A 27,042-nucleotide genomic window follows, 5' to 3' on the forward strand; every position below is an offset into this window, starting at 1 on the left:
AATAATACCCTACATCAGTTTGAGTAAAATGAATGATATTACGAAGTTTTAACCCACTCGCTGCCAAGCCTATATTATATGAGTGCACCATCAAAAAAATCGCTTCTCTAACATATGTTCCAAACATATTTTGCACATATATTATTGAATATTGCCGAAACATTATTATGTTTGTTTTATGTGAACATGTTATATGTTTGGAAGCATTTTGAGCCCGAAATTATTATATGCTTGGAAGAATTTTCTCCCCAAGAAGACTGTACTCATTCCCTCACATAATTTTCACTTCCACGAAATTGTTAGTTCTTGGCACCTTTTTCTGTAATACAAATAATGTTGAAGAAATTATTCAATTTTATATATTTTTTTTTAATTTTACCTTTCGCCTGGACGGAGAATCGAACCGGGAACCATGCAATTTGTAAGCCAACACACTACCACTGGGCTACGTAGCTGTTATAGTCACCAATAGACAATTATCGTTATAAGTTACATTTATATAGCATAGTTTGCAGCGCCCACGTGCCCATGCAAACATAACATTATTTAACAGAAACATACATTTGTTGGCCACGTGGAGCAGTGGTTAGCATACGTTCCGATTTCTTTTAACGAACCAAGAAAAAAAAAGTGTGCCCATAATGCCAAAATGATAAAAACACATGTCCACACATACAAAAATGCTGCTCTCAAGACGAAAACACACGCTGTTTCAAATGTCTATTCTCTTTGTTCCTAATGTCTATTATCTTTACTCCGAATACTCATTCTACTATTCAAATCAAATAATGTTTAGACTTAAGCATATCAATTTTTTGGTCTTATCATAAAACAGTTTTCCGAAACAACATATAAGCGGTTTCACAGAAATTGCTCTCTTCTCCTTCTCTCGCTGTGTTATGTTGGTATCTTTCGTCAATCCTCCCGGTTTCCATTTCTATTTCTTTCTCTATACTCTCTCTCTCTCTCTCTCTGTCGCTCTCTGAATAAAATATCACAACATATATATGTTTACTCGAAATTTGTAAATTTATATATGGTTACATTCACACATATTATTTTTATAAAACATTCATGCCCTAAACATAATATATTCTAACATATTAAAATTTGTGTCCCAAACATTTAGTGTTAGTTTAGGAACATTACATATTTGCACTTAAATATATTGTGTTTAAAAATTGTGCCCGAAACACATTTTGTTTATATCGGAACATATGAAAAACATATCTTTCTAACAGTATGCTATTACCAAAGCCCTGTTATTTCTTGGTACACGCAAAAAACTAAAGACGTCGTCGACTAGAGCTCGATCGATAAATCGTCTTCGGCATTCGGCCAAAAATCGACAATCGGCTACGAATCGGCCTTCGGCGTCAAGAAGCCGTTTAACCGAATCCGAAGCTCTTTAAATAATTTATTTCATACCGAATTGTCCCAGCCAAAACACCCAGTACAAATTAAACGTTAAACAGAATGTATAAATACTCCTTGTTTTCCATTATAATATCAAACTTCTGAATTTTGAATACTAAAAAGTCTGTTACGTAGTTCTAAAAGAATATTATAAGGCATGAACTGAAATATCTTTTATTGTTGTTTTTATGCCTTTGTTCACTAAAATATGCTAATATTGATCTAAAACAGTCCAAATTTCTTTAATTACAAATTACAGGAAAATAATCGCTTCGGCCGATCGGCTTCGGCAAAAAAAAACGCTTCGGTCGAGTCCAAGGCCGATTCGCCACCGTGGTGCAATGGTTAGCATGCCCGCCTTGCATACACAAGGTCGTGGGTTCGATTCCTGCTTCGACCGAACACCAAAAAGTTTTTCAGCGGTGGATTATCTCACCTCAGTAATGCTGGTGACATTTCTGAGGGTTTCAAAACTTCTCTAAGTGGTTTCACTGCAATATGGAACGCCGTTCGGACTCGGCTATAAAAAGGAGGTCCCTTGTCATTGAGCTCAACATGGAATCGGGCAGCACTCAGTGATAAGAGAGAAATTCACCAATGTGGTATCACAATGGACTGAATAGTCTAAGTGAGCCTGATACATTGGGCTGCCACCTAACCTAACCTAAGGCCGATTCGTGGTTCTACAAAAATGGTAGAATTTTAACTGTTTGGTAGATTTTGGAGAATTCTTGATGTTTTGATAGATTTTGCAAAATATTCCTCTCCATCTAAGAGGTACTTCACAAATTTTCCATAGAAATACATGTTTGACAAAATTTTCTATAGAAATCATAACAGGTTGGCTGATAAGTCCCCGGTCTAACAAAGAAAAACACATTTTTTTGTCAAAATTCGTTTTTATACCCTCCATCATAGGATGGGGGTATATTAACTTTGTCATTCCGTTTGTAACACATTGAAATATTGCTCTAGGACCCCATAAAGTATATATATTCTGGGTCGTGGTGAAATTCTGAGTCGATCTAAGCATGTCCGTCCGTCCGTCCGTCCGTCTGTTGAAATCACGCTAACTTCCGAACGAAACAAGCTATCGACTTGAAACTTGGCACAAGTAGTTGTTATCGATGTAGGTCGGATGGTATTGAAAATGGGCCATATCGGTCCACTTTTACGTATAGCCCCCATATAAACCGATCCCCAGATTTGGCTTGCGGAGCCTAAAAGAGAAGCAAATTTCATCCGATCCGGCTGAAATTTGGTACATGGTGTTAGCATATGGTCTCTAACAATCATGCCAAAATTGGTCCACATCGGTCCATAATTATATATAGCCCCCATATAAACCGATCCCCAGATTTGGCTTGTGGAGCCTCTAAGAGAAGCATATTTCATCCGATCCGGCTGAAATTTGGTACATGGTGTTGGTATGTGGTCTCTAACAATCATGCAAAAATTGTTCCACATCGGTCCATAATTATATATAGCCCCCATATAAACCGATCTCCAGATTTGGCTTGCGGAACCTCAAAGAGATGCAAATTTCATCCGATCCGCCTGAAATTCGGTACATGATGTTGGTATATGGTCTCTAACAACCATGCAAAAATTGGTCCACATCGGTCCATAATTATATATAGACCCCATATAAACCGATCTCCAGATTTGGCTTGCGAAGCCTCAAAGAGAAGCAAATTGCATCCGATCCGGCTGAAATTTGGTACATGGTGTTGGTATATGGTCTCTAACGACCGTGCAAAAATTGGTCCACATCGGTCCATAATTATATATAGCCCCCATATAAAACGTTCTCCAGATTTGACCTCCGGAGCCTCTTGGAGGAGCAAAATTCATCCGATCCGGTTTAAATTAGGAACGTGGTGTTAGTATATGGTCGCTAACAACCATACCAAAATTGGTCCAATCACACAAAAATTGGTCCATATCGGTTCATAATCATGGTTGCCACTAGAGCCAAAAATAGTCTACCAAGATTTTATTTCTATAGAAAATTTTGTCAAAATTTTATTTCTATAGAAAATTTTGTCAAAATTTTATTTCTAGAGAAAATTTTGTTAAAATTTTATTCGGTTCATAATCATGGTTGCCACTCGAGCCAAAAATAATCTACCAAAAGTTTATTTCTATAGAAAATTTTGTGAAAATTTTATTTCTATAGAAAATTTTGTTAAAATTTTATTTCTGTAGAAAATTTTGTCAAAATTTTATGTCTATTTTGTCAAACTGAATTATATACGTATTGGATCGATCTTTTTTGATTTAATATATACCACGTATGGACTTACATACATTTTAGAAGATGGTGTTAGGAGGTTTTAAGATACCTTGCCATCGGCAAGCGTTACCGCAACTTAAGTAATTCGATTGTGGATAGCAGTGTTTAGAAGAAGTTTCTACGCAATCCATGATGGAGGGTACATAAGCTTCGGCCTGGCCGAACTTACGGCCGTGTATACTTGTTATTATTCAAAATAGTTCCCTTCAAGAGCGATACAAGGATTATAACGACCGTCCAATTTTTTGATACCATTTTGGTAGTACTCCTTCGGTTTTGCCTCAAAATAGGCCTCAGTTTCAGCGATCACCTCTTCATTGCAGCCAAATTTTTTCCCTGCGAGCATTCTTTTGAGGTCTGAGAACAACAAAAAGTTGCTGGGGCCAGATCTGGAGAATACGGTGGGTGGGGAAGCAATTCGTAGCCCAATTCATGAATTTTTGCCATCGTTCTCAATGACTTGTGGCACGGTGCGTTGTATTGGTGGAACAACACTTTTTCTTCTTCATATGGGGCCGTTTTGCCGCGATTTCGACCTTCAAACGCTCCAATAACGCCATGTAGTAGTCACTGTTGATGGTTTTTTCCTTCTCAAGATAATCGATAAAAATTATTCCATGCGCATCCCAAAAAACAGAGGCCATTACTTTACCAGCGGACTTTTGAGTCTTTCCACGCTTCGGAGACGGTTCACCGGTCGCTGTCCACTCAACCGACTGTCGATTGGACTCAGGAGTGTAGTGATGGAGCCATGTTTCATCCATTGTCACATATCGACGGAAAAACTCGAGTGCATTACGAGTTAACAGCTGCAAACACCGCTCAGAATCATCAACACGTTGTTGTTTTTGGTCAAATGTGAGCTCGCGCGGCACCCATTTTGCACAGAGCTTCCGCATATCCAAATATTGATGAATGTTATGACCAACACGTTCCTTTGATATCTTTAAGGCCTCTGCTATCTCGATCAACTTCATTTTACCGTCATTCAAAATCATTTTGTGGATTTTTTTGATGTTTTCGTCGGTAACCACCTCATTCGGGCGTCCACTGCGTTTACCGTCCTCCGTGCTCATTTCTCCACGCTTGAATTTTGCATACCAATCAATTATTGTTGATTTCCCTGGGGCAGAATCCGGAAACTCATTATCAAGCCAAGTTTTTGCTTCCATCGTATTTTTTCCCTTCAGAAAACAGTATTTTATCAAAATACGAAATTCTTTTTTTTCCATTTTTTTCACAAAAGACGCTCTATTTCACAAACTAATTGACTTACAGACGTCAAATTTTGACACGAATCATTTGAAGGTTGGTACTATATAAAAACAAGTATATACGGCCGTAAGTTCGGCCAGGCCGAATCTTATGTACCCTCCACCATGGAATGCGTAGAAAATTTTACGAAAGACTGTCATCCACAAATTTCAACTCACATGGTTGTTAAATATCATATGCTACCACCACGTACCAAATTTCAACCAGATCGGATGAATTTTGCTTCTCCAAAAGGCACCGGAAGTCAAATCTGGGGATCGGTTTATATGGGAGCTATATATTATTATGGACTGATAGGAACCAATTCCTGCATGGTTGTTGGATACCCTTTACTAACATCACGTACCAAATTTCAACCGAATGGGAAGAATTTTGCTCTTCCAAGATGCTCCGGAGGTCAAATTTGGGGATCGGTTTATATGGGGCCTATATATAATTATGGACCGATATCAACCAATTTTTGCATGGGTTTTTGAGGCCATATATTAACATCACGTACCAAATTTCAACTGAATCAGATGAATTTTGGTCTTCTAAGAGGCTCCGGAGGTCAAATCTGGTGATCGGTTTATATGGGGGCTATATATAATTATGGACCGATATGGACCAATTTTTGCATGGTTGTTAGAGGCCATATACTAACACCATGTACCAAATTTCAGCCGGATCGGATGAAATTTGCTTCTCTTATAGGTTCCGCATGCCAAATCGGGGGATCGGTTTATATGGGGGCTATATATAATTATGGACCGATATGGACCACTTTTTGTATGGTTGTTAGAGACCATGAACTAACACCATGTACCAAATTTCAGCCGGATCGGATGAAATTTGCTTCTATTAGCCAAATTTGGGGATCCGTTTATATGGGGGCTATACGTAAAAGTGGCCCGACCTACATCAATAACAACTGCTTGTGCCAAGTTTCAAGTCGATAGCTTGTTTCGTTCGGAAGTTAGCGTGATGTCAACAGACGGACGGACGGACATGCTCAGATCGACTCAGAATTTCACCACGACCCAGAATATATATATATACTTTATGGGGTCTTAGAGCAATATTTCGATGTGTTACAAACGGAATGACAAAGTTAATATACCCCCATCCTATGGTGGAGGGTATAATAATACGCATTTAATACTAGCGACGCCATCTATGTGTCAGACCGGGACTTATCAACCAACCTGTTATAATGCATTTGGACGTTAATCGCATGTTTCAGTATCAGGCTAACACGGAAAATAATTTTGACAAAATTTTAAAATAATTTTTCTATAGAAATAATATTTTGACAAAATTTTCTATGGAAATCAAAAACTGCAAAATAAGTCGTTTGTTATGTGGTATTTTTTTCTTCAAATTTTGGCAGATTATTTTTGGATCTAGTGGCAACCGTGAATGTAGTCTTTAAAGTGGAAATAATTAAAATTCTAGAAATTTGCTCTCAAATTTTGTCATGGCAACTCTGTCTTACTTAAGAAACTACTTCAGATTGAAGTGTACTTATGAATGAAGTATTTGATGTTTACAGCATCTCTTGGGTTGAAGGTTTGTCTCTCACACATACACATACGGTTCATATCTATGGGAGTTGTTTTTCTCTCGTTCTCGTTCTCATCGACAGAGGCATATGTCTCTCTCACTCTCAATGTGGATTTTGTTTGTTAATGATTTACTTCAGGTGTTTTTAACATCTGTGAGATATTCCTGTAAGGTCCCATTGCAACTGAATGTGTGTGTGTTTGTGAGTATGTTTGAATGTATGATTTTGTCTCTTCATTGCCACGATTGTATTGTGATTTGTCAGTTTTTCTAACTAGCCAATAGAGTCAGTATTGCCAAATTGATGGTTTTTATCCCCAAATTTAGGATTTTTGGTACGATCCGTGGAATTTGCAGAGGTTACATTCAATGGGTGATCTTTAGGGGTAATAAATACATTTTATATTTAAAGTAGAAGAAATAAATTAATTTTGGTAATTGTTTTTCTATTAATAATTTAAAATTATTTTCTAATAAGGATGATCTTTCATCCTGGGCTATGATTAAGATCCAATAAATCTTGCTAGTGTTTGGGTTAGTAACCATTATAGCTACGTATATTACTACCTACCTACATTTATTTATTCTAACCTGTCTTTTACTATTATTTGTTTTTTTTTTTTTTCTTAGAACATCGTATTTAGGGTGTAGGTCCAAAATACATTTGGCAACCCTGAATAGTGTGTAAGGTTACCTCAATCTGTGCGTCCATTCGTTGACCATCAACAGATGTTGTTGATGGTATAAACGACTGTCGGATTGATCACTTGTTTGTCATGCTTCCTCTTTACCTAATTGTTAATGCTGCTGTCGCAGCAGTCGTTGTGTTGTTGTCGTCGTATCAAGGCAAGATTTATCCACAATCACTGTAAATCTTCATACTTAACGGATTTTTGAATTTAGCAAAAATACACAACATACTTTACTCATAAGATAATGGTGATATGTAGTCAGTCACAAATTATATGTAGGACTTATTCGAAGGGAAACCACACAAAATTCGTCAATGTCAATAAAATAACACTTGTAGTGATTTTCTGCAAAGGATGGGGAGGGATAACAAGTTTGAAAATCCGTTTGTAACACATTGAAATATCGATTTTACATACCTGACACTCCATTTAAGCTTTTATACTGAAATTTGAATTGTATAATTACTTTAGACACCTTTACAAATGTAAATATGGCATTTTCATACTTCACCATAGCATGGGGGTTATACTGCCTTTGCCATTCCGTTTATAGCACATCAAAATATTGGTGAATTTCTGGGTCTATGTAGTATTCCGTCCGTCCTTCCGGCTATTGAAATCACACTAATTTCCGAATGATATTCCGATTTGACTTGAAACTTTGTACAAGTAGTTGTTATTAATATAGACCTGGATGGCATTGAAATGGGTCATATCGGGCCATAATTAGATATGGCTATATTATAAGAAAATTAATGCTATATTATAACAAAATTATCTACTTTTGAGAGGTGTCCGCCGTTCAGAGTATCAGAATTTAAAAAAGTTTCACTGTATAAAAAAAAAAAAACAAAAAAACGTTTTCCAAACATTTCGTTTCTTTGAATATATGTATTTTATAAAATAAATAAAATTAAGATATTTAATTTTTAACATTTCTCCCTGTTTAGGCAAAATGTATGCTGTTATCGGACGACGTCATGGAAAAATTTTGTCTGGCGATCTTACCCAAGGTTCGGGTAATTTTTCCGTTATGGCCATTCTACCAGTGATTGAGTCATTCAACTTTGCCCAAGAGATACGCAAGCAAACATCTGGATTAGCTTGTCCCCAACTAATGTTTAGTCACTGGGAGGTAAGTGTGTTGTTAAAACAATTTGGTTTGTTCTTGCCAAGATGTCACCTGGAAATTTACATCTTCGATTGATCACCAGAAAATAACGCATACACTGAAAAAACAGTGAACCCACCACGAATAAACCTTTTGGTTAAGTTTAGAAAATTTTGAATGTTTTTAGAAAAAATAAGTAAATATTTTTCGACAAATTCAAGAAAATTTATTAGACATAAATAATTTTTTTCACTTGTTAAAGAAAATTTTGTAATTTGAAGGAAAAAATTGGAGTTCAAAATTGCAAGAATGTCTTTAGTGACATACGAAGTTCATGATGAACGCATTTTTAGTAAACCTTACAAATTTAAAGAAATAATGAACTATTTTGTGAAAAATACGAATTTAGTAAATCTTTGCACTTAATTTGTGTATAATTTTTCCCCGTTTTTTCGTTCATTTAACTACCGTACGCAAAAAAATATTAAAGTAAAGAATACTTTCTCCAAAAATTTTCCGTGAACTAAAAAAAAGTTAAATTGGCTTCAGTGAAATAGAGAGTTCACTTTTTTTTTGAGTGTATACTACTTGGGCATAACCAGGGCTGCCAATAAAATTTCACTTTTTTCCGAAAAAATCGTCACTTCCATTTTAAAAATCGTCAAAAAAATCTGCAGTGTAAATAATATTCAATCCAAACTAATTTTTTTGGTTAAAAACAAAAGTATTTATTTCATATAAAGAACAGAAAATTAACATATCCAACTAAGCATTTCAACAACAAAAGCACAATGAATTCGGGTTTGTATACAAATAACATAAACAAATTATGGAATTCTATGCTATGCAATGCAAAAAATAATATAAAAATTATTTTTCTAATATATAGTTACTACTTCAGTAAGATTTTTATTTAAAAATTTTCCACAATTTGACCATAAAACACTTATAGTCTCTCCAATTAAGAGGTACAATTTTCGATTGAAATAAATTTTTAACAAAATCTTCTATAGAAATAAAATTTTGCAAGAATTTACTATAGACAACAAATTGCCAAAAATATCCTAGAGAAATAAATTTTTCAAGAACGTTCTATAAAAATATGCAAAAAATTTTCTACAGATATTAAGTATTGAGAAAGTTTTCTATAGAAATAAGTTATTTGACAAACAATTTTCTATAGAAATATAATTTTGACAACATGTTCTATAAAACTAAAATTTTGACAAAATCTTCTATAGAACTAAAATTTTGACAAAATTTTCTATAGAAATAAAAATTGACAAAATTTTCTATAGAAATAAAATGTTGACTATATTTTCTATAGAAATTAAATTTTGGCAACTTTTTCTGTAGAAATAAAATTTTGACAACGTTTTCTGTAGAAATAAAATTTTCTATAAATTCAATATAAAACATTTCTTTCGAATAAAACAATTTTTTATATACTAATCACAAAAGTTTGATCAACAACTTTTTTTTATTTTGTAGATTTTTGGTAAAATTTTATTCAAATTTTGGTGGAGTATTTTTGGCACGAGTGGCAACCGTAATACTAATACTGTAGGTGTAAGATGAGGTATAGCTCCAACATGTATGAAATCTATAGCAAAAACTCGCAATTTCTCTATCTGATAACTGTCAAATATATTCTCTCTTTTGCTGGCTCTAAACGTATAAACGAACTGCTTCTAGTCAAAATTTTTGAACGTAATTTTTGGGGCAAAAATCGGAAAATCGGCATTTGCTATTTTTTGAGTAAAAAATCGTCAAAATGGCGATAAGTCGGCAAAATTGGCAGCCCTGGCCATAACGGCCCATATAAAGCATTAAAATAGCGATAAACGTAATATGTTTAGTGTTCTATAAAAATAAGAAAAAAATTGGTAAATGTATAGCAAAAATGTTGCAAGTATCCTTTTCGGAAAAATTGTTAAAAACGCGGCATTTTGTCGAAAATCCAAATGGTGGTGACTACCACATTTAATCTAAAACACATATGCACTCAATTCTAGAAGGCGAAGAATGCGTTTGTAAGGAAAGGTGTTATGGAAAGAAAACAAGAAACTGCCCAAAAATGTATGTCCTAAATTTTACGAAAAAATTTTTGAAGCAAAGAATATAAACTTTATTAATTTTTATAGAAAATTTTGTCAAAAGTTTATTTTTATAGAAAATTTTGTCAAAACTTTATTTTTATAGACAATTTTGTCAACATTTTATTTCTATAAAAAATTTTGTCAAAAGTTTTTTTTTTTTCATTTCATATATTTTTTATTGAGTACACCCTCAAAAAAAATCGCTTCTTTAACATATGTTCCAAACATATTTTGCAGGAAGCACATATATTATTGCATACTGCCGAAACATTAATATGTTTGTTTTATGTGAACATATTATATGTTTGGAAGCATTTTGAGCCAAAAATATTATATGCTTGGAAGAATTTTTCCCAAACACGATTGTGCTCATTCCCTAACATACTCGTAATTTTCACTTCCACGAAATTTTTTAGTTATTGGCACCTTTTTCTGTAATACAAATAATGTTGAAGAAATTATTCACTTTTATAAATTTTTTAAATTTTACCTTTCGCCTGCACGGAGAATCGAACCGAGGACCATACAGTTTGTAAGCCAACACACTATCCACTGGGCTACGTAGCTGTTATAGTCACCAGTAGATAATTATCGTTTTAAGTTACATTTATATAGCATAGTTTGCAGCGCCCACGAGTCCATGCAAACATAACATTATTTAACAGAAACATACATTTGTTTGCCGCGTGGAGCAGTGGTTAGCATGTCTGCCTTGCATACAAAGGGTCGTGGGTTCAATCCCAGCTCCGACATTTTCTTTTTTAATTTCCACATTTATATTTATACTATATTAATTTTTTTTTTAAATGAAACTTCGAAATGTGTGTTATTAAAGATTTATAGTCAGTAACAGTGATTGATATAAACGAAATTGACTGATTTTTGGATAAAATATTATTTTTTATTGCAAAAATAAAAATTTTTTAATAAAAAACTGTTTTTGTACAAAACTTTAAAATTTGGAAGGAATTCAAAAACTAACAAAAGAAGAACGTGGAGTCGAGTATAAACATACATACATAATTTTATAATATAAACATAAATTTATTTAGGAGTGAACAGTTTTTTACTAGCATATAACACCATCGCTCTAAAATTCCTTTTATTTTTCTTTAATAATTCATTTTAAAGAAAATGAACTTTTTAAATTGTTTTAACTGTAAAACTCGAACTTAATGCCCGCTTTTATATTTGATGGTGTCCGTCAACTCCTCGTGGACTACTTTTTAATAAAGAGGAACTAAAGTTAGTTTTTTTACATTTTTCTGTGTAATTTTTCACTATTTCCTCCTTATTTCATTTTACTGTCCCAACTCTAAAAAGAGTATAGTGCCCTTTCGTTATTTTTATGAAGACCCCTGATTTCTTTTAACGAACCAAGAAAAAAATTGTGTCCATAATGCCAAAATGATAAACAAAACACATGTCCACACATACATAAAATGCTGCTCTCAGGCGAAAACATAAGCTGTTTGTTTTTCAAATGTCTATTCTCTTGGTTCCGAATGTCTATTCTCTTTATTCAAATTAAATAATATTTAGACTTAAGCATATCAAATTTTTAGCCTTATCATAAAACAGTTTTCCGAAACAACATACAAGCGGTTTCATTTCATTTTATTCGCTCTCTGAATAAAATATCACAACATATATATGTTTACTCGAAATTTGTTAATTTATATATGTTTACATTCACACATATTATTTTTATGAAACATTCATGCCCCAAACATAATATATTCTAACATATTAACATAGATGTCCCAAACATTTAGTGTTAGTTTAGGAACATTACATGTTCGCACTTAAATATACACCCAGAGAAATGATTGGTTGGAATTCGATTACGACAACAAATTGATAGTGGGGAAGCACAATGTTTAATTGTGTGGACTAATTGTTGGTTATTTCTCTTCTTTTATGGTTTATATAACCAATACAAAAGCAGTGTAACCAAAAGTTGGTACACACGACCAAATATTGGTGGTTATCTACATATGGAAGCAAACAAACTTTTCGATTTATTCCTGCCTGTTGTGATAACTGATTTGTTTTATCAATGTGTCATCAAAACCAAATGGAAGTCCGTCTAACAAATAAGTTGGTTGTGTTAACAGATTTGATAGTTATAAAGGATTTTTTTTGCTTTGGACTACGTATATATGACAACAAACACATAATTGTTTTTGTCTCATTAATTATAGAAAACTATAAAATTCAAATTTTTAATGACAATAAAATTTTACATAACATTCTGCCCAACAAGGATTGTTGTGATTTATATACATACATATATTATTTTTAATTCGGTAGCTGTATTCTTAAGAGTAAGTGAAACATCAAATAACATTAATATCACTCAATCATTTTTCTAATTTTCATGCAAGTTCAAGAAATATTACGTCTTCGTAAGTTGTGAAAGGTTTAAACATAGATTGTCTGTCTCATTATCGAACTCAACATGAACCATGAGAGAGAGTCGAACTAATTGAGCGTGATCGAACTAACAAATGTATGAGTGAGTGTATAAGCGGAAGTGGGTCACTTTCCAGCTCTTCATTTCCTGTAGAACTATGTTGTTGTTTTAGATACATTGGAATTGCTTCATCGACTCCAATGTAATGCCATATATAATCATGTAAGGCGCGCATTTTAAACAAAGTTCAGCATTTGATAAATGACTAAATATTTTAATTTTAGACAATCAATCTGTTTGAAGTGGATGAAGAACTTTGCCCGCTTTTCAAGCGATGGTTTTTGCTGGCATCATAGTGCTCAATATCTCAAGATCTTACATTAGACAACGCCACAGGTAAATCCAAGCCAACTTGGACTTTAAAGCAAAAATTATAAAGTTTAATCTTTCTTCCAGAATTTAAAAAAAAACATTTTTTGCAGCCCGAACAAGTTTTATGAATTCCGAGATGACAGGTTTAGAGCCATTCAGGCCTCAATGTGCGTGAAAATGTTCCAATAATTAATACAAAAATATTAATATATAATAAAATTAAAAAAAAAAACTAAAATGAATTCAATGGTTGGTATCTTTAATTTTATAAGCATTGGTTGTCAGAAAAAACAGTTAGTTGCTTTAACAAACGAATGAAATCTTATTGGTTGTGACTGCCAATTAGACTGCTAATGTGCCCAAATTTTAGTTATTCAAACATTTTATCTACAGTTGGGACAGACAACAATTGGTTGCTTTAACAAATTTTGTCGGTTATATTCTGATAGTAGATGGGACCAAATAATTTGGTTGGCAAAAAAATTGGTTGGCACAACAAATTTGTTTTCTGTGTGTATTGTGGTTTAAAATCGTGCCCGAAACACATTTTGTTTATATCGGAACATATGAAAAACATATTTTTCTAACAGTGTACCTATACAACAATTTAAAATCTTAAAAGTACAGTGCAGGATTATAAATGTTAAAACATCTCCGACTTATAATAAATATATATAATAATTAAAATTTGAAGATAAAAAGAAAATAAATAAAAATTAAAATAAAAACAAGTAAGGAAAGTCTAAAGTCGGGCGGGGCCGACTATATTATACCCTGCACCACTTTGTAGATCAAAATTTTCGATACCATATCACATTCGTCAAATGTGTTGGGGGCTATATATAAAGGTTTGTCCCAAATACATACATTTAAATATCACTCGATCTGGACAGAATTTGATAGACTTTTACAAAATCTATAGACTCAAAATTTAAGTTGGCTAAAGCACTAGGGTGGAACACAATTTTAGTAAAAAATATGGGAAACATTTAAATCTGAAGCAATTTTAAGGAAACTTCGCAAAAGTTTGTTTATGATTTATCGCTCGATATATATGTATTAGAAGTTTAGGTAAAATAGAGTCATTTCTACAACTATTCGACTAAGCAGTGGCGATTTAACAAGGAAAATGTTGGTATTTTGACCATTTTTGTCGAAATCAGAAAAACATATACATGGGAGCTATATCTAAATCTGAACCGATGTCAACCAAATTTGGCACGCATAGCTACAATGCTAATACTACTCCCTGTGCAAAATTTCAACTAAATCGGAGTTAAAAATTGGCCTCTGTGGTCATATGAGTGTAAATCGGGCGAACGATATATATGGGAGCTATATCTAAATCTGAACCGATTTCAACCAAATTTGGCACACATAGCTACAATGCTAATTCTACTCCCTGTGCAAAATTTCAACTAAATCGGAGCAAAAAATTTGCCTCTGTGATCATATGAGTGTAAATCGGGCGAACGATATATATGGGAGCTATATCTAAATCTGAACCGATTTCAACCAAATTTGGCACGCATAGCTACAATGCTAATTCTACTCCCTGTGCAAAATTTCAACTAAATCGGAGTAAAAAATTGGCCTATGTGGTCATATGAGTGTAAATCGGGCGAACGATATATATGGGAGCTATATCTAAATCTGAACCGATTTCAATAAAATTTGGCACACTCGACTCAGGGTATAAAAATTTTTGCAGCAAAGTATTTAAACTTTATTCATTTTTATAGAAAATTTTGTCAAAAGTTTATTTTTATAGAAAATTTTGTCAAAATTTTATTTCTATAGAAAATTTTGTCAAAATTTTATTTCTATGGAAAATTTTGTCAAAATTTTATTTCTATAGAAAATTTTGTCAAAAGTTTTTTTTTTTTTTATTTCATATTTAAAATCTTAAAATTATAGTGTAGGATTATAAATGTTAAAACATCTCTATAATAAATATATATAATAATTAAATTTTGAAGATAAAAAGAAAATAAATAAAAATTAATATCAATATTAATAGAAAACAAGTATATACGGCCGTAAGTTCGGCCAGGCCGAAGCTTATGTACCCTCCATCATGGATTGCGTAGAAACTTCATCTAAACACGCTTGCCGATGGCAAGGTATCTTAAAACCTCCTAACACCATCTTCTAAATTGAATGTAAGTCCATACGTGGTATATATTTAATCAAAAAAGATCGATCCAATACGTATATAATTCAGTTTGACAAAGTAGACATAAAATTTTGACAAAATTATCTACAGAAATAAAATTTTAACAAAATTTTCTATAGAAATAACATTTTCACAAAATTTTCTATAGAAATACAAATTCTGACAAAATTTTCTATAGAAATAAATTTTTGACAAATATTTCCACAGAAATAAAATTTTAACAAAATTTTCTACAGAAATAAACTTTTGACAAAATTTTCTATAGAAATAAAATCTTGGTTGATTATTTTTGGCTCGAGTGGCAACCATGATTATGAACCGAATAAAATTTGAACAAAATTTTCTATAGAAATAAAATTTTGACAAAATTTTCTATAGAAATAAAATGTTGACAATGATGAAAATTTTATTATGAATCTAATAAAATTTTAACAAAATTTTCTCTAGAAATAAAATTTTGACAAAATTTTCTATAGAAATAAAATTTTGACAATTTGAACCGGATCGGATGAATTTTGCTCCTCCAAGAGGCTCCGGAGGTCAAATCTGGAGAATGTTTTATATGGGGGCTATACATAATTATGGACCGATATGGACCAATTCTGGCACGGTTGTTAAAGATCATATACTAACACCATGTTCCAAATTACAACCGGATTGGATGAAATTTGCTTCTCTTGGAGAATTCGCAAGCCAAATCTGGGGATCGGTTTATATGGGGGCTATATATAATTATGAACCGATGTGAACCAATTTTTGCATGGTTGTTAGAGACCATATACCAATACCATGTACCAAATTTCAGGCGGATCGGATGAAATTTGCTTCTCTTGGAGACTTCGCAAGCCAAATCTGGGAATCGGTTTATATGGGGGCTATATATAATTATGAACCGATGTGGACCAATTTTTGCACGGTTGTTAGAGACCATATACCAATACCATGTACCAAATTTCAGCCGGATCGGATGCAATTTGCTCCTCTTTGAGGCTTCGCAAGCCAAATCTGGGGATCGGTTTATATGGGGGCTATATATAATTATGGACCGATGTGGACCACTTTTTCCATGATTGTTAGAGACCATATACCAACACCATGTACCAAATTTCAGCCGGATCGGATGAAATATGCTTCTCTTAGGGGCTCCACAAGCCAAATCTGGGGATCGGTTTATATGGGGGCTATATATAATTAAGGACCGATATGGACCAATTTTTGCATGGTTGTTAGAGACCATATACCAACATCATGTACCAAATTTCAGCCGGATCGGATGAAATTTTCTTCTCTTTGAGGCTCCGCAAGCCAAATCTGGGGATCGTTTTATATGGGGGCTATATATAATTATGGACCGATGTGGACCACTTTTTCCAAGATTGTTAGAGACCATATACCAACACCATGTACCAAATTTCAGCCGGATCGGATGAAATATGCTTCTCTTAGGGGCTCCACAAGCCAAATCTGGGGATCGGTTTTTATGGGGGCTATATATAATTAAGGACCGATATGGACCAATTTTTGCATGGTTGTTAGAGACCATATACCAACACCATGTACCAAATTTCAGCCGGATCGGATGAAATATGCTTCTGTTAGAGGCTCCACAAGCCAAATCTGAGGGACCCTTTATATGGGGGCTATACTTTATGGGGTCTTAGAGCAATATTTCGATGTGTTACAAACGGAATGACAAAGTTCATATACCCCCATCCTATGATGGAGGGTATAACAAGTGAGTAAAGCAGAAAGTCGGGCGGGTCCGACTATATCATACCCTAAACCACCCCTACTGAATTAGTGAACATTGTTTGTGGGATATCAATTGTATAGGCTAGGGGAAAACCGCATTTCCACATTTAAGAACATTTAGGGGTATATGGGAGTTTTATCACAATCTTAACAGAAATGTCTGATATTAGGAACTATAGTTGATTCTGAACCTACAGAGTTAGTATGCCACTAATATTGTGTCCATTCCCTACGGAAGATGGAACAACCACAGGACGGGTACAGGACTAGTCCCTGGTGTATATGGACCAGTCCCAGTTCTGGTCAAAATGTAAATATGTAAGGGACCGGTCACTTTAACATGGGTTTGTCATTGACGGGGTAAATTTATACTTTGGGACACGCCTTGGACTAACTCCAAAGGACACGTCCTGAGACAATATAGCAGGAGCACCCCATAGATAGGTCCTCAGGAACCACTCTCGGACAAACTCTTAGAAATCTGTTTCATTTTGGGCATCCAAATCGCATTCGAACTTTTGAAAACTTTTGAAATATGTCGAACAATAGGTTATTCTGATAATTTTATGTCAATAAATGTGTAGATCCAAAAATATTTTAATATCAAGCGAGTTCGGAAATCAATAAATTACGACTATTTAAAAATTGCAACTAACTGGAGCACCGGTACCAGTTCTGTAATAGGTCCGTCAGTGGCAATTTGCACCAATTTCCCGTAGGGTTATTAAAAAAAGATGAAATCGCTCAATTAGTGTGGGTAATAAAGCCAAATTTCTGAAAATAGGATAATAGATTTATGAAAGAGCTACATGTAAGTCTAAATACGATCAGCTCATACATGTACATTTGAAATTTCAGCAACATTGGTTAATAAAAAAGAGTATTATGGCCACGTTTGGGAAAATCGATCGATGCATATATATTGGAGCTATATCTAAATCGGAACCGATTTCGATGATATTTCCCAGATTTGGTTGATACCACAGAAGGTTACCTTGTGCTAAATTAGAGTAAAATCGGGTACTAAATAAGGCTATTATGGTCAGAAATAAATTTGTAAGGGGTAATTTTTTCAAAAACGGGCGATACATATATATGCGAGCTATATCTAAATCTGAACCGATTTGGATTATATTTTTCAAATTTTTTTTGATATCACAGGAGATTACCTTGTGCTAGATTTGAGTAAAATCGGTTTATAAATGAGGCCACTACGGTCAAAAATAAGGTTATAGGGGGCAAATTTTTGAAAATTGGGCGCTACATATATATGGGAGCTATATCTAAATCTGAACCGATTTGTATTGTATTTTGCACATATAGTCAGTACTATAGAACATTATAGTAAGCCAAATTTGAGTATGATCGGTTGATAAATAAATGTTTTATGGCCAAATTTCTCAAAATCGGGCGATACATTTATATGGGAGCTATAGCTAAATGTGAACCGATTTCGATGATTTTTTGCAAATATAGTAAGTGTTATAGAAAATTAGATTTTACCAACTTTGAGTCAGATCGGTTGATAAATAAGGGAATTATGGCCAAATTTGGGAAAATCGGGTGATACATATATATGGGAGCTATATCTAAATTTGATCCGATTTTTTTTCCAAATTCAATAGCGTTCGTCTCTGCACCAAAAAAACCGCCACATACCAAATTTCATCAAAATCGGTTAATAATTGCGATCGGAATCCTGCGAACAACAAATATATGGACGGACGGACGGACACCAAGCGCTAGATCGACTCAGGAGGTGAATAGAAAATTTTGTCAAAATTTTTATTTAGATTTTGGCAACATTTTATTTTTGTAGAAAATGTTGTCAAATATTTATTTTTATAGAAAATTTTGTAAAATTTTTTATTTCTATTTATTTATTTATTTTTATAGAAAATTTTGTAAAAAATGTTATTTCTATAGAAAATTTTGTCAATATTTTGGTTTCTATAAAAATGTTATTTCTATAGAAAATTTTGTCGAAATTTTGATTTCTATAGAAAATTTTGTCAAAATTTTGGTTTCTGTAGAAAAGTTAGCAATTTTTTTTTCTATACAAAATTTTATCAAAATTTTATTTCTATAGAAAATTTCGTCAAAATTTTTATTTCTATAGAAAATTTTGTGAAAATTTTGGTTTTGGAGCTATAGCTAAATCTGAACCGATTTCGATGAAATTTGGCACACTTAAAGGTCGGTCTATTGGATTACTTTGTGGCAAACTTGACGCCGATCGGTTAATAAATGAACGCAATCTGACCCCATTTATCGAAATCGGGCGATACATATATATGGGAGATATATCTAAATTTGATCCGATTTTTTCCAAATTCAATAGCGTTCGTCTCTGCACCAAAAAAACCGCCACATACCAAATTTCATCAAAATCGGTTAATAATTGCGACCGGAATCCTGCGAACAACAAATATATGGACGGACGGACGGACACCAAGCGCTAGATCGACTCAGGAGGTGAAAAGAAAATTTTGTCAAAATTTTTATTTCTATAGAAAATTGTGGCAACATTTTATTTTTGTAGAAAATGTTGTCAAATATTTATTTCTATAGAAAATTTTGTCAAAATTTTTATTTCTATTTACTTATTTATTTTTATAGAAAATTTTGTAAAAATTTTTATTTCTATAGAAAATTTTGTCAAAATTTTGGTTTCTATAAAAATTTTATTTCTATAGATAATTTTGTCGAAATTTTGGCTTCTATAGAAAATTTTGTCAAAATTTTGGTTTCTGTAGAAAATGTTAGCAAGATTTTGTTTCTATACAAAATTTTATTAAAATTTTATTTCTACAGAAAATTTCGTCAAAATTTTTATTTCTATAGAAAATTTTCTCAAAATTTTGGTTTCTGTAAAACTTGTATTCCTATATATATTTTATTTTTATAGAAAATTTTGTAAAAATTTTGGTTTCTTTAGAAAATTTGGTCAACATTTTATTTCTGTAGAAAATTCCGTCAAAATTTTATTTCTATAGAAAATTTCGTCAACAGTTTTATTTGTTTAGAAAATTTCTTCAACATTTTTATTTGTTTAGAAAATTTTGTCAAAATTTTTATTTCTAAACTTTTGTCAAAAGTTTATTTCTATAGAATTTTTTTCAATATTTTATTTCAATAGAAAATTTTATCAAAATTTTATTTCTATAGAAAATTTTATCAAAATTTTATTTCCATATTTTTTTTATTTCTATAGAAAATTTCTATTTCTATAGAATTTTTTTTTGTTATTTCTATAGAAAATTTCGTCAAAATTTCGTCAAAATCAAAATAAATATTTAGGAAATTTTGCCAAATTTTGTCAAAATTTTATTTCTATTCAAAATTAATTCTATTTATAAAAGTTTGTGAGGTACCTCTTAGTTGGAGAGGAATATTTTGCGGAATCTACCAAAACATCAACAATTCTACCGTAAAAAATCTACCATTTTTGGTAGAATTCTATCAACTGTGGCAACTGTGATCTCAACCATAGCAATAGCATGTATGTAAGGTCATAACATTTTCTTTGTTGTAACATCTCTTTATAGAAATCTTAAAAAATTGATTACAAGTTAATTCAATTTTTGGATGAAGTACACCCATAGAAAAAATCATGAACGGCGTGGTCATTTCGAAACGATCCGTTCATGAAAGTGGATCAACACACACGCAGAGAAGAAACATGATTGTCACAATCATATTCGAAGAGCAAAATAATATGATAGCAGCTATTTTTGCGGCGACCATGTAACATTTTAACCTGCAACCATGTTGGCACAGTGAACATTGTTCTAAGAAAAATACAATTGTCCTCATCTAAAATGTTATTATATTGATAAAAAGAATTTTGTTTCCATTAAAAGACAACGATCTAAAATGTTATGTTATTCGTCAAAAATGTTTTTCTTCTAGTTAAAAGAACATGGTCACAACCTAAAATGTTTTGATTTTTATGAAAAAACTTTTTTCGTCGTCGAAAAAATGACGCCACTTGAGAAAAGAAAACACAAAATCAACTTTATTTATTTGTTTTTATTTATTTATAAACTATTTCATTGTTTATTTGTATTTATATAGTCGTGCAAGCAAAAATCACATATTTTTACACACTCTAGTTTGGTTCAATTTCAACAATAAGTAATCATTCCATATTTACTTCGTGTCCATCAAATGTACAAACGCAGACATCATGTAACTGCAAATAAAAATAAATTATACCATATATCAAAATGCAGAACAAAAACCAGGTACATTTTTTTCAATTACACTTTCCTTTTTATACCCTCCATCATAGGATGGGGGTATATTAACTTTGTCATTCCGTTTGTAACACATCGAAATATTGCTCTAAGACCCCATAAAGTATATATATTCTGGGTCGTGGTGAAATTCTGAGTCGATCTAAGCATGTACGTCCGTCCGTCCGTCCGTCCGTCCGTCCGTCTGTTGAAATCACGCTAACTTCCGAACGAAACAAGCTATCGACTTGAAACTTGGCACAAGTAGTTGTTATCGATGTAGGTCGGATGGTATTGAAAATGGGCCATATCGGTCCACTTTTACGTATAGCCCCCATATAAAGGGACCCTCAGATTTGGCTTGTGGAGCCTCTAACAGAAGCATATTTCATCCGATCCGGCTGAAATTTGGTATATAGTGTTGGTATATGGTCTCTAACAACCATGCCGAAACTGGTCCACATCGGTCCATAATTATATATAGCCCCCATATAAACCGATCCCCAGATTTGGCTTGCGGAGCCTAAAAGAGAAGCAAATTTCATCCGATCTGGCTGAAATTTGGTACATGGTGTTGGTGTATGGTCTCTAACAATCGTGCAAAAATTGGTTCATATCGGTCCATAATTATATATAGCCCCCATATAAACCGATCCCCAGATTTGGTTTGCGGAGCCTCAAAGAGAAGAAAATTTCATCCAATCCGGCTGAAATTTGGTACATATGTTGGTATATGGTCTCTAATAACCATGCAAAAATTGGTCCATATCGGTCCTTAATTATATATAGCCCCCATATAAACCGATCCCCAGATTTGGCTTGTGGAGCCTCTAAGAGAAGCATATTTCATCCGATCCGGCTGAAATTTGGTACATGGTATTGGTATATGGTCTCTAACAACCGTACCAAAATTGGTCCACATCGGTCCATAATTATATATAGCGCCCATATAAACCGATCCCCAGATTTGGGTTGCGGAGCCTCAAAGAGAAGCAAATTTCATCCGATCCGCCTGAAATTTGGTACATGATATTGGTATATGGTCTCTAACAACCATGCAAAAATTGGTCCACATCGGTTCATAATTATATATAGCCCCCATATAAACCGATCCCCAGATTTGGCTTGCGAAGTCTCCAAGAGAAGCAAATTTCATCCAATCCGGTTGTAATTTGGAACATGGTGTTAGCATATGATCTTTAACAACCGTGGCAGAATTGGTCCATATCGGTTCATAATTGTATATAGCCCCCATATAAAACGTTCTCCAGATTTGACCTCCGGAGCCTCTTGGAGGAGCAAAATTCATCCGATCCGGTTCAAATTAGGAACGTGGTGTTAGTATATGGTCGCTAACAACTATAACAAAATTGGTCCAATCACACAAAAATTGGTCCATATCGGTTCATAATCATGGTTGCCACTAGAGCCAAAAATAATCTACCAAAATTTTATTTCTATAGAAAATTTTGTCAAAATTTTATTTCTATAGAAAATTTTGTTAAAATTTTATTCGGTTCATAATAAAATTTTCATCATTGTCAAAATTTTATTTCTATAGAAAATTTTGTCAAGATTGTATTTCTATAGAAGATTTTGTTCAAATTTTATTCGGTTCTTAATCATGGTTGCCACTCGAGCCAAAAATAATCTACCAAGATTTTATTTCTATAGAAAATCTTGTCAAAAGTTTATTTCTATAGAAAATTTTGTTAAAATTTTATTTCTGTAGAAATTTTTGTCAAAATTTTCTTTCTATAGAAAATTTTGTCAAAATTTTTATTTCTATAGAAAATTTTATTTCTATAGAAAATTTTGTCAAAATTTTATGTCTACTTTGTCAAACTGAATTATATACGTATTGGATCGATCTTTTTTGATTTGATATATACCACGTATGGACTTACATACAATTTAGAAGATGGTGTTAGGAGGTTTTGAGATACCTTGCCATCGGCAAGCGTTACCGCAACTTACGTAATTCGATTCAGGATGGCAGTGTTTAGAAGAAGTTTCTACGCAATACATGATGGAGGGTACATAAGCTTCGGCCTGGCCGAACTTACGGCCGTATATACTTGTTTGTATTCACATAAAACCACGTGCCATTTCTGAATAAATAAATTAACACAATAATTCCGTATTCTCCGTCCATTCTAAGAAACAATCAACACACGATTGACGCGCAAAATGAAAATCGTGTGTACCTGCTCAATGTTTTTATAAAATTCTTGTCGCTGCAAAAAAATTAAAAAATTAAATGGTCACGAAAACAATGTAAATGGTCTTTATGGCCATGTAATGGTTGTAGACATGTCTATACGTAAACTATAAACATACTTTTTTCTCTGCAAAAAAGTAAAAAAAATTGAATGGTCAGGTACATGATTTTCCTGACCATATAATGGTCTCAAATTCTATCATTTAAATAATAGAACATGTTTGCGGCATTTGAGAACCATTTAAATGCTTATTGCCAACATATATTTTTCTCCGCTCGAAAATTATTTTTACAAAGACAAAATACATGGTTTTCGCGACAATTACATACTCCAAATAAGCATTAAATGGATGCGGCAACCATGTCCAAACATGTTTTTTCTGTGCGTGCACATGTGTTGTCAAACTGAGAACAGATGGGGTCAATCTGACAACGTAAAAATGACACCATACGTTGTCAAAACAACAACCAGCGTTCATGATCTGAAAACGTAATGTTTACGAATTTATAAATAAAATAAAAAAAAAAAAATATTTCCGCTACCGTGACTCGAATCTGTGTTGCCTGCACGATACGCGTTAACAGTCGCCTTAGCACATTGCACCAATGGCGGAGTTGCCATAACAACGTCTAACGATTATTTTAAGATTTTTGATGGCCAAAGAAAAACGAATGCCTTTCATGAAATCGTGAACGCCCGTGGACGAAATCGTGAACATTCCGTTTTGATTTTTTGTGAACGTTTCCGTTTCATTTTGACAACGTCCGTTCACGATTGTGAAACGTATTTTTTCTATTATTGTACTTTAGTTCTCCCATAAACAGTTAAGGTTTTTCAGTGTAGTGCAGTGCAGTCGAATATATTTTCTCATTGTGCAGTTTGCTTGATTGTGCATATAAAGTAGCATTTAATTATCAATCACAAGATAATTTTCGAAATACTTGAATAATTCGAAACTAACTGAATAGGGGTTCGAGATATTTTCAAATTTAAATAAATGCCCATCTGGCCGGCGATCAAGTAAGAGTTATGCCGCAAGGGATGGTAGGGTAGGTTATATGTGCATGTAGAAAATTTTACCACATCTAAATCAAATGTAACCATTCGATTCACTAGCGATGTATGTTACTTCCTGTCCAATATTACCAAATATCCAACCGCAAGGAATCACATTAATTTGGATAGCACTTGGCTATCTCCTTCCTAACAACCATAGTTAAGAGGAGTTTAATGATCAAGAGCGGATACTCCTTTCATTAGGCATGTCATAGACTTGATTTAATATGAGAATAAACTGAGTATGTCTGTCTGTCTGTTCTTAACTAGTTTATGTACCTTTTTTTGCTGTGCCAGAGACTTTTGTATTCTCGTTGGTTTTCAAATTCAGTTCCCTTTTCTGTTTGCCTTTTCTTTTCATTCCTATTAGGCTTGATTAGAGTTGTTCAGGTTGATCAAACGTTTGTTCGTATTCGATTGCAAGTTTTGTTTGTGGACAAGAAAGACGTACGTCTGAGGATGTTGTGGTTTTAATCAATCAATTTCTTTGGGTTCATTTGGCACCTACTGATTCCTGGCAGTTGAGTTTATAACACTTGTGACCAATTATCTAGCACAATTAATCTTCAATATTTAATACCAGTAATTTTACCTCAATATTTATGAGAACGAAACGACGAGACTTTAAAATCGATTGCATTGAACAATCAACGCTTTCACTACCGAAATAACGCTTTCACTACCTAATATTAAAAGCTTTAATTTTTCTTATTTCTTTTTTTTTTTGTATTGTACTAACACCATGTAAGAAATGAATTGTAATTTTAAGGACCTGCCTCAATTAGTTCAAGAACTTAATGAGTTTCTTCTGAGAATTTGATTCTTGGCCTAAATACAAAAAAGAATCCGGAAAAATATCAGCTATAGTTATAGTACGAATGTCCATGTACTAGAGACATACAGTCGAAAAATAGTCTCAAAATGACGTATTTTTCGTTTATTATTAAAGAAGTTTATAAATATGCATTTTAGTGCTCACCAAAATATTTATAACTTATTTAGATTAAAGCCTCCACTTTAAAATAAAATTAAGAAATAAATCGACACTAAGTGTGAAAATAGTGTTTGTTATCGTTTTCCAATGGACATCGGTAGTCAAAGGTTTAATGATGATAAAAAGGTCGTAAACGAATGGAAAAGAATGTTTTTCATAAGTTTCGGTGTAAGCAATATAAATGTTTGGAAGTCAATTTTTTTTAGCACATTATCCTTTATAGGAAGCATATAATGTTCATAAACTAGTAAAAAGTCTTTGCGACATATACAAATATGATGAATGAGGGAGACATCAACAGTGAGGCTAAATGTTCAACATGAAGGAAGAATATGTTAAACCTAAACATTCGTCATGGCTTATAGATGTAGTTATTTTGGTTATAAATAAATATTTGGAGTATAACATATTTTTTATTTTGTATCCAATACAACTCTGTTTAGGATATTTTGCTGTAAGTAAAACAAAGTTTTTAAAAGTGGAAGTAACCAATTGGGTCTTAAAAATATACTGAAACATAACATGTTTAAACAATAAAGGGTGATACGGTCAAAATTTGGTCAAGGGAAAACGCGTGTAAATCGGTGAAATCGTTTATTTAAAAAATCAAATTAAATTTCTTTTTCAAGTTCAATTAGTATAAAATTCAGGAAAAATATTCAGTTAGGCTTTCGCTTTTCTAAATCCGAATTGCCGGGCCTCACGCTTGACACCTGCCATCAGATTTTGTACAGCCACCTTGTCCACCTTCTTCGCCGCAGAAAGCCAGTTTGCCTTGAACTGCTGCTCGTCCTTAGCAGTTTTTTTGGTCTTCTTTAGGTTCCGCTTGACAATAGCCCGTACCACTCCATGGCCTTTTTACCGTAATGGCAAGATGCCAAATCCGGCCAAAACAGTACGGAACAACTGTGTTTCTTCAGGAGACGCAGCAGACGTTTATTCAAACACTCTTTCACGTAAATTTCTTGGTTTACAGTCCCGGAAGCTATGAAAATGCTGCTTTTCAAGCCACAGGTACAGATGGCTCGCCAAACCAGATATATCTTTGCGAACTTTGACAGTTTTATGTGCTTGAAAATATCTGCTACCTTTCCCCTTCCTTTTGCCGTATAAAACTCCTGTCCCGGAAGCTGATTGTAGTCGGCTTTGACATAGGTTTCGTCGTCCATTACCACGTAGTCAAACTTCGTCAGCATCGTTGTGTACAGCCTCCGGGATCGCGCTTTGGCAGTCGTATTTTCGTTTTTTGGCTCGATGCACGGTTGTAGACGATACACCCATCTTATTTGCGGCATCTCGGAGAGAGGGGTTAGGGTTTCGCTTGAAACTACCGGCAACTCTCTTTGTCGTCTCAGCAGCTTCCGGTTTTCGATTTCCCCCCGATC

General features: G+C 33.3%; 1 protein-coding gene across 1 annotated transcript in view; it reads left to right on the forward strand.

Moving 5' to 3' along the window:
• Positions 1-8,172: 8,172 nt before the first annotated feature.
• Positions 8,173-27,042, forward strand: part of LOC142234159 (elongation factor-like GTPase 1) — an 83,806-nt gene continuing 64,936 nt past the window's right edge. The window contains exon 1 of the mRNA XM_075305239.1: positions 8,173-8,356. Within this exon, the coding sequence (XP_075161354.1) occupies positions 8,177-8,356 (180 nt within the window). The 5' untranslated portion in view covers positions 8,173-8,176. The remainder of the gene's footprint in view (positions 8,357-27,042) is intronic.

This window comes from Haematobia irritans, chromosome 4 (genome assembly GCF_050003625.1).
Source record: "Haematobia irritans isolate KBUSLIRL chromosome 4, ASM5000362v1, whole genome shotgun sequence".
NCBI classification, from domain to species: domain Eukaryota; kingdom Metazoa; phylum Arthropoda; class Insecta; order Diptera; family Muscidae; genus Haematobia; species Haematobia irritans.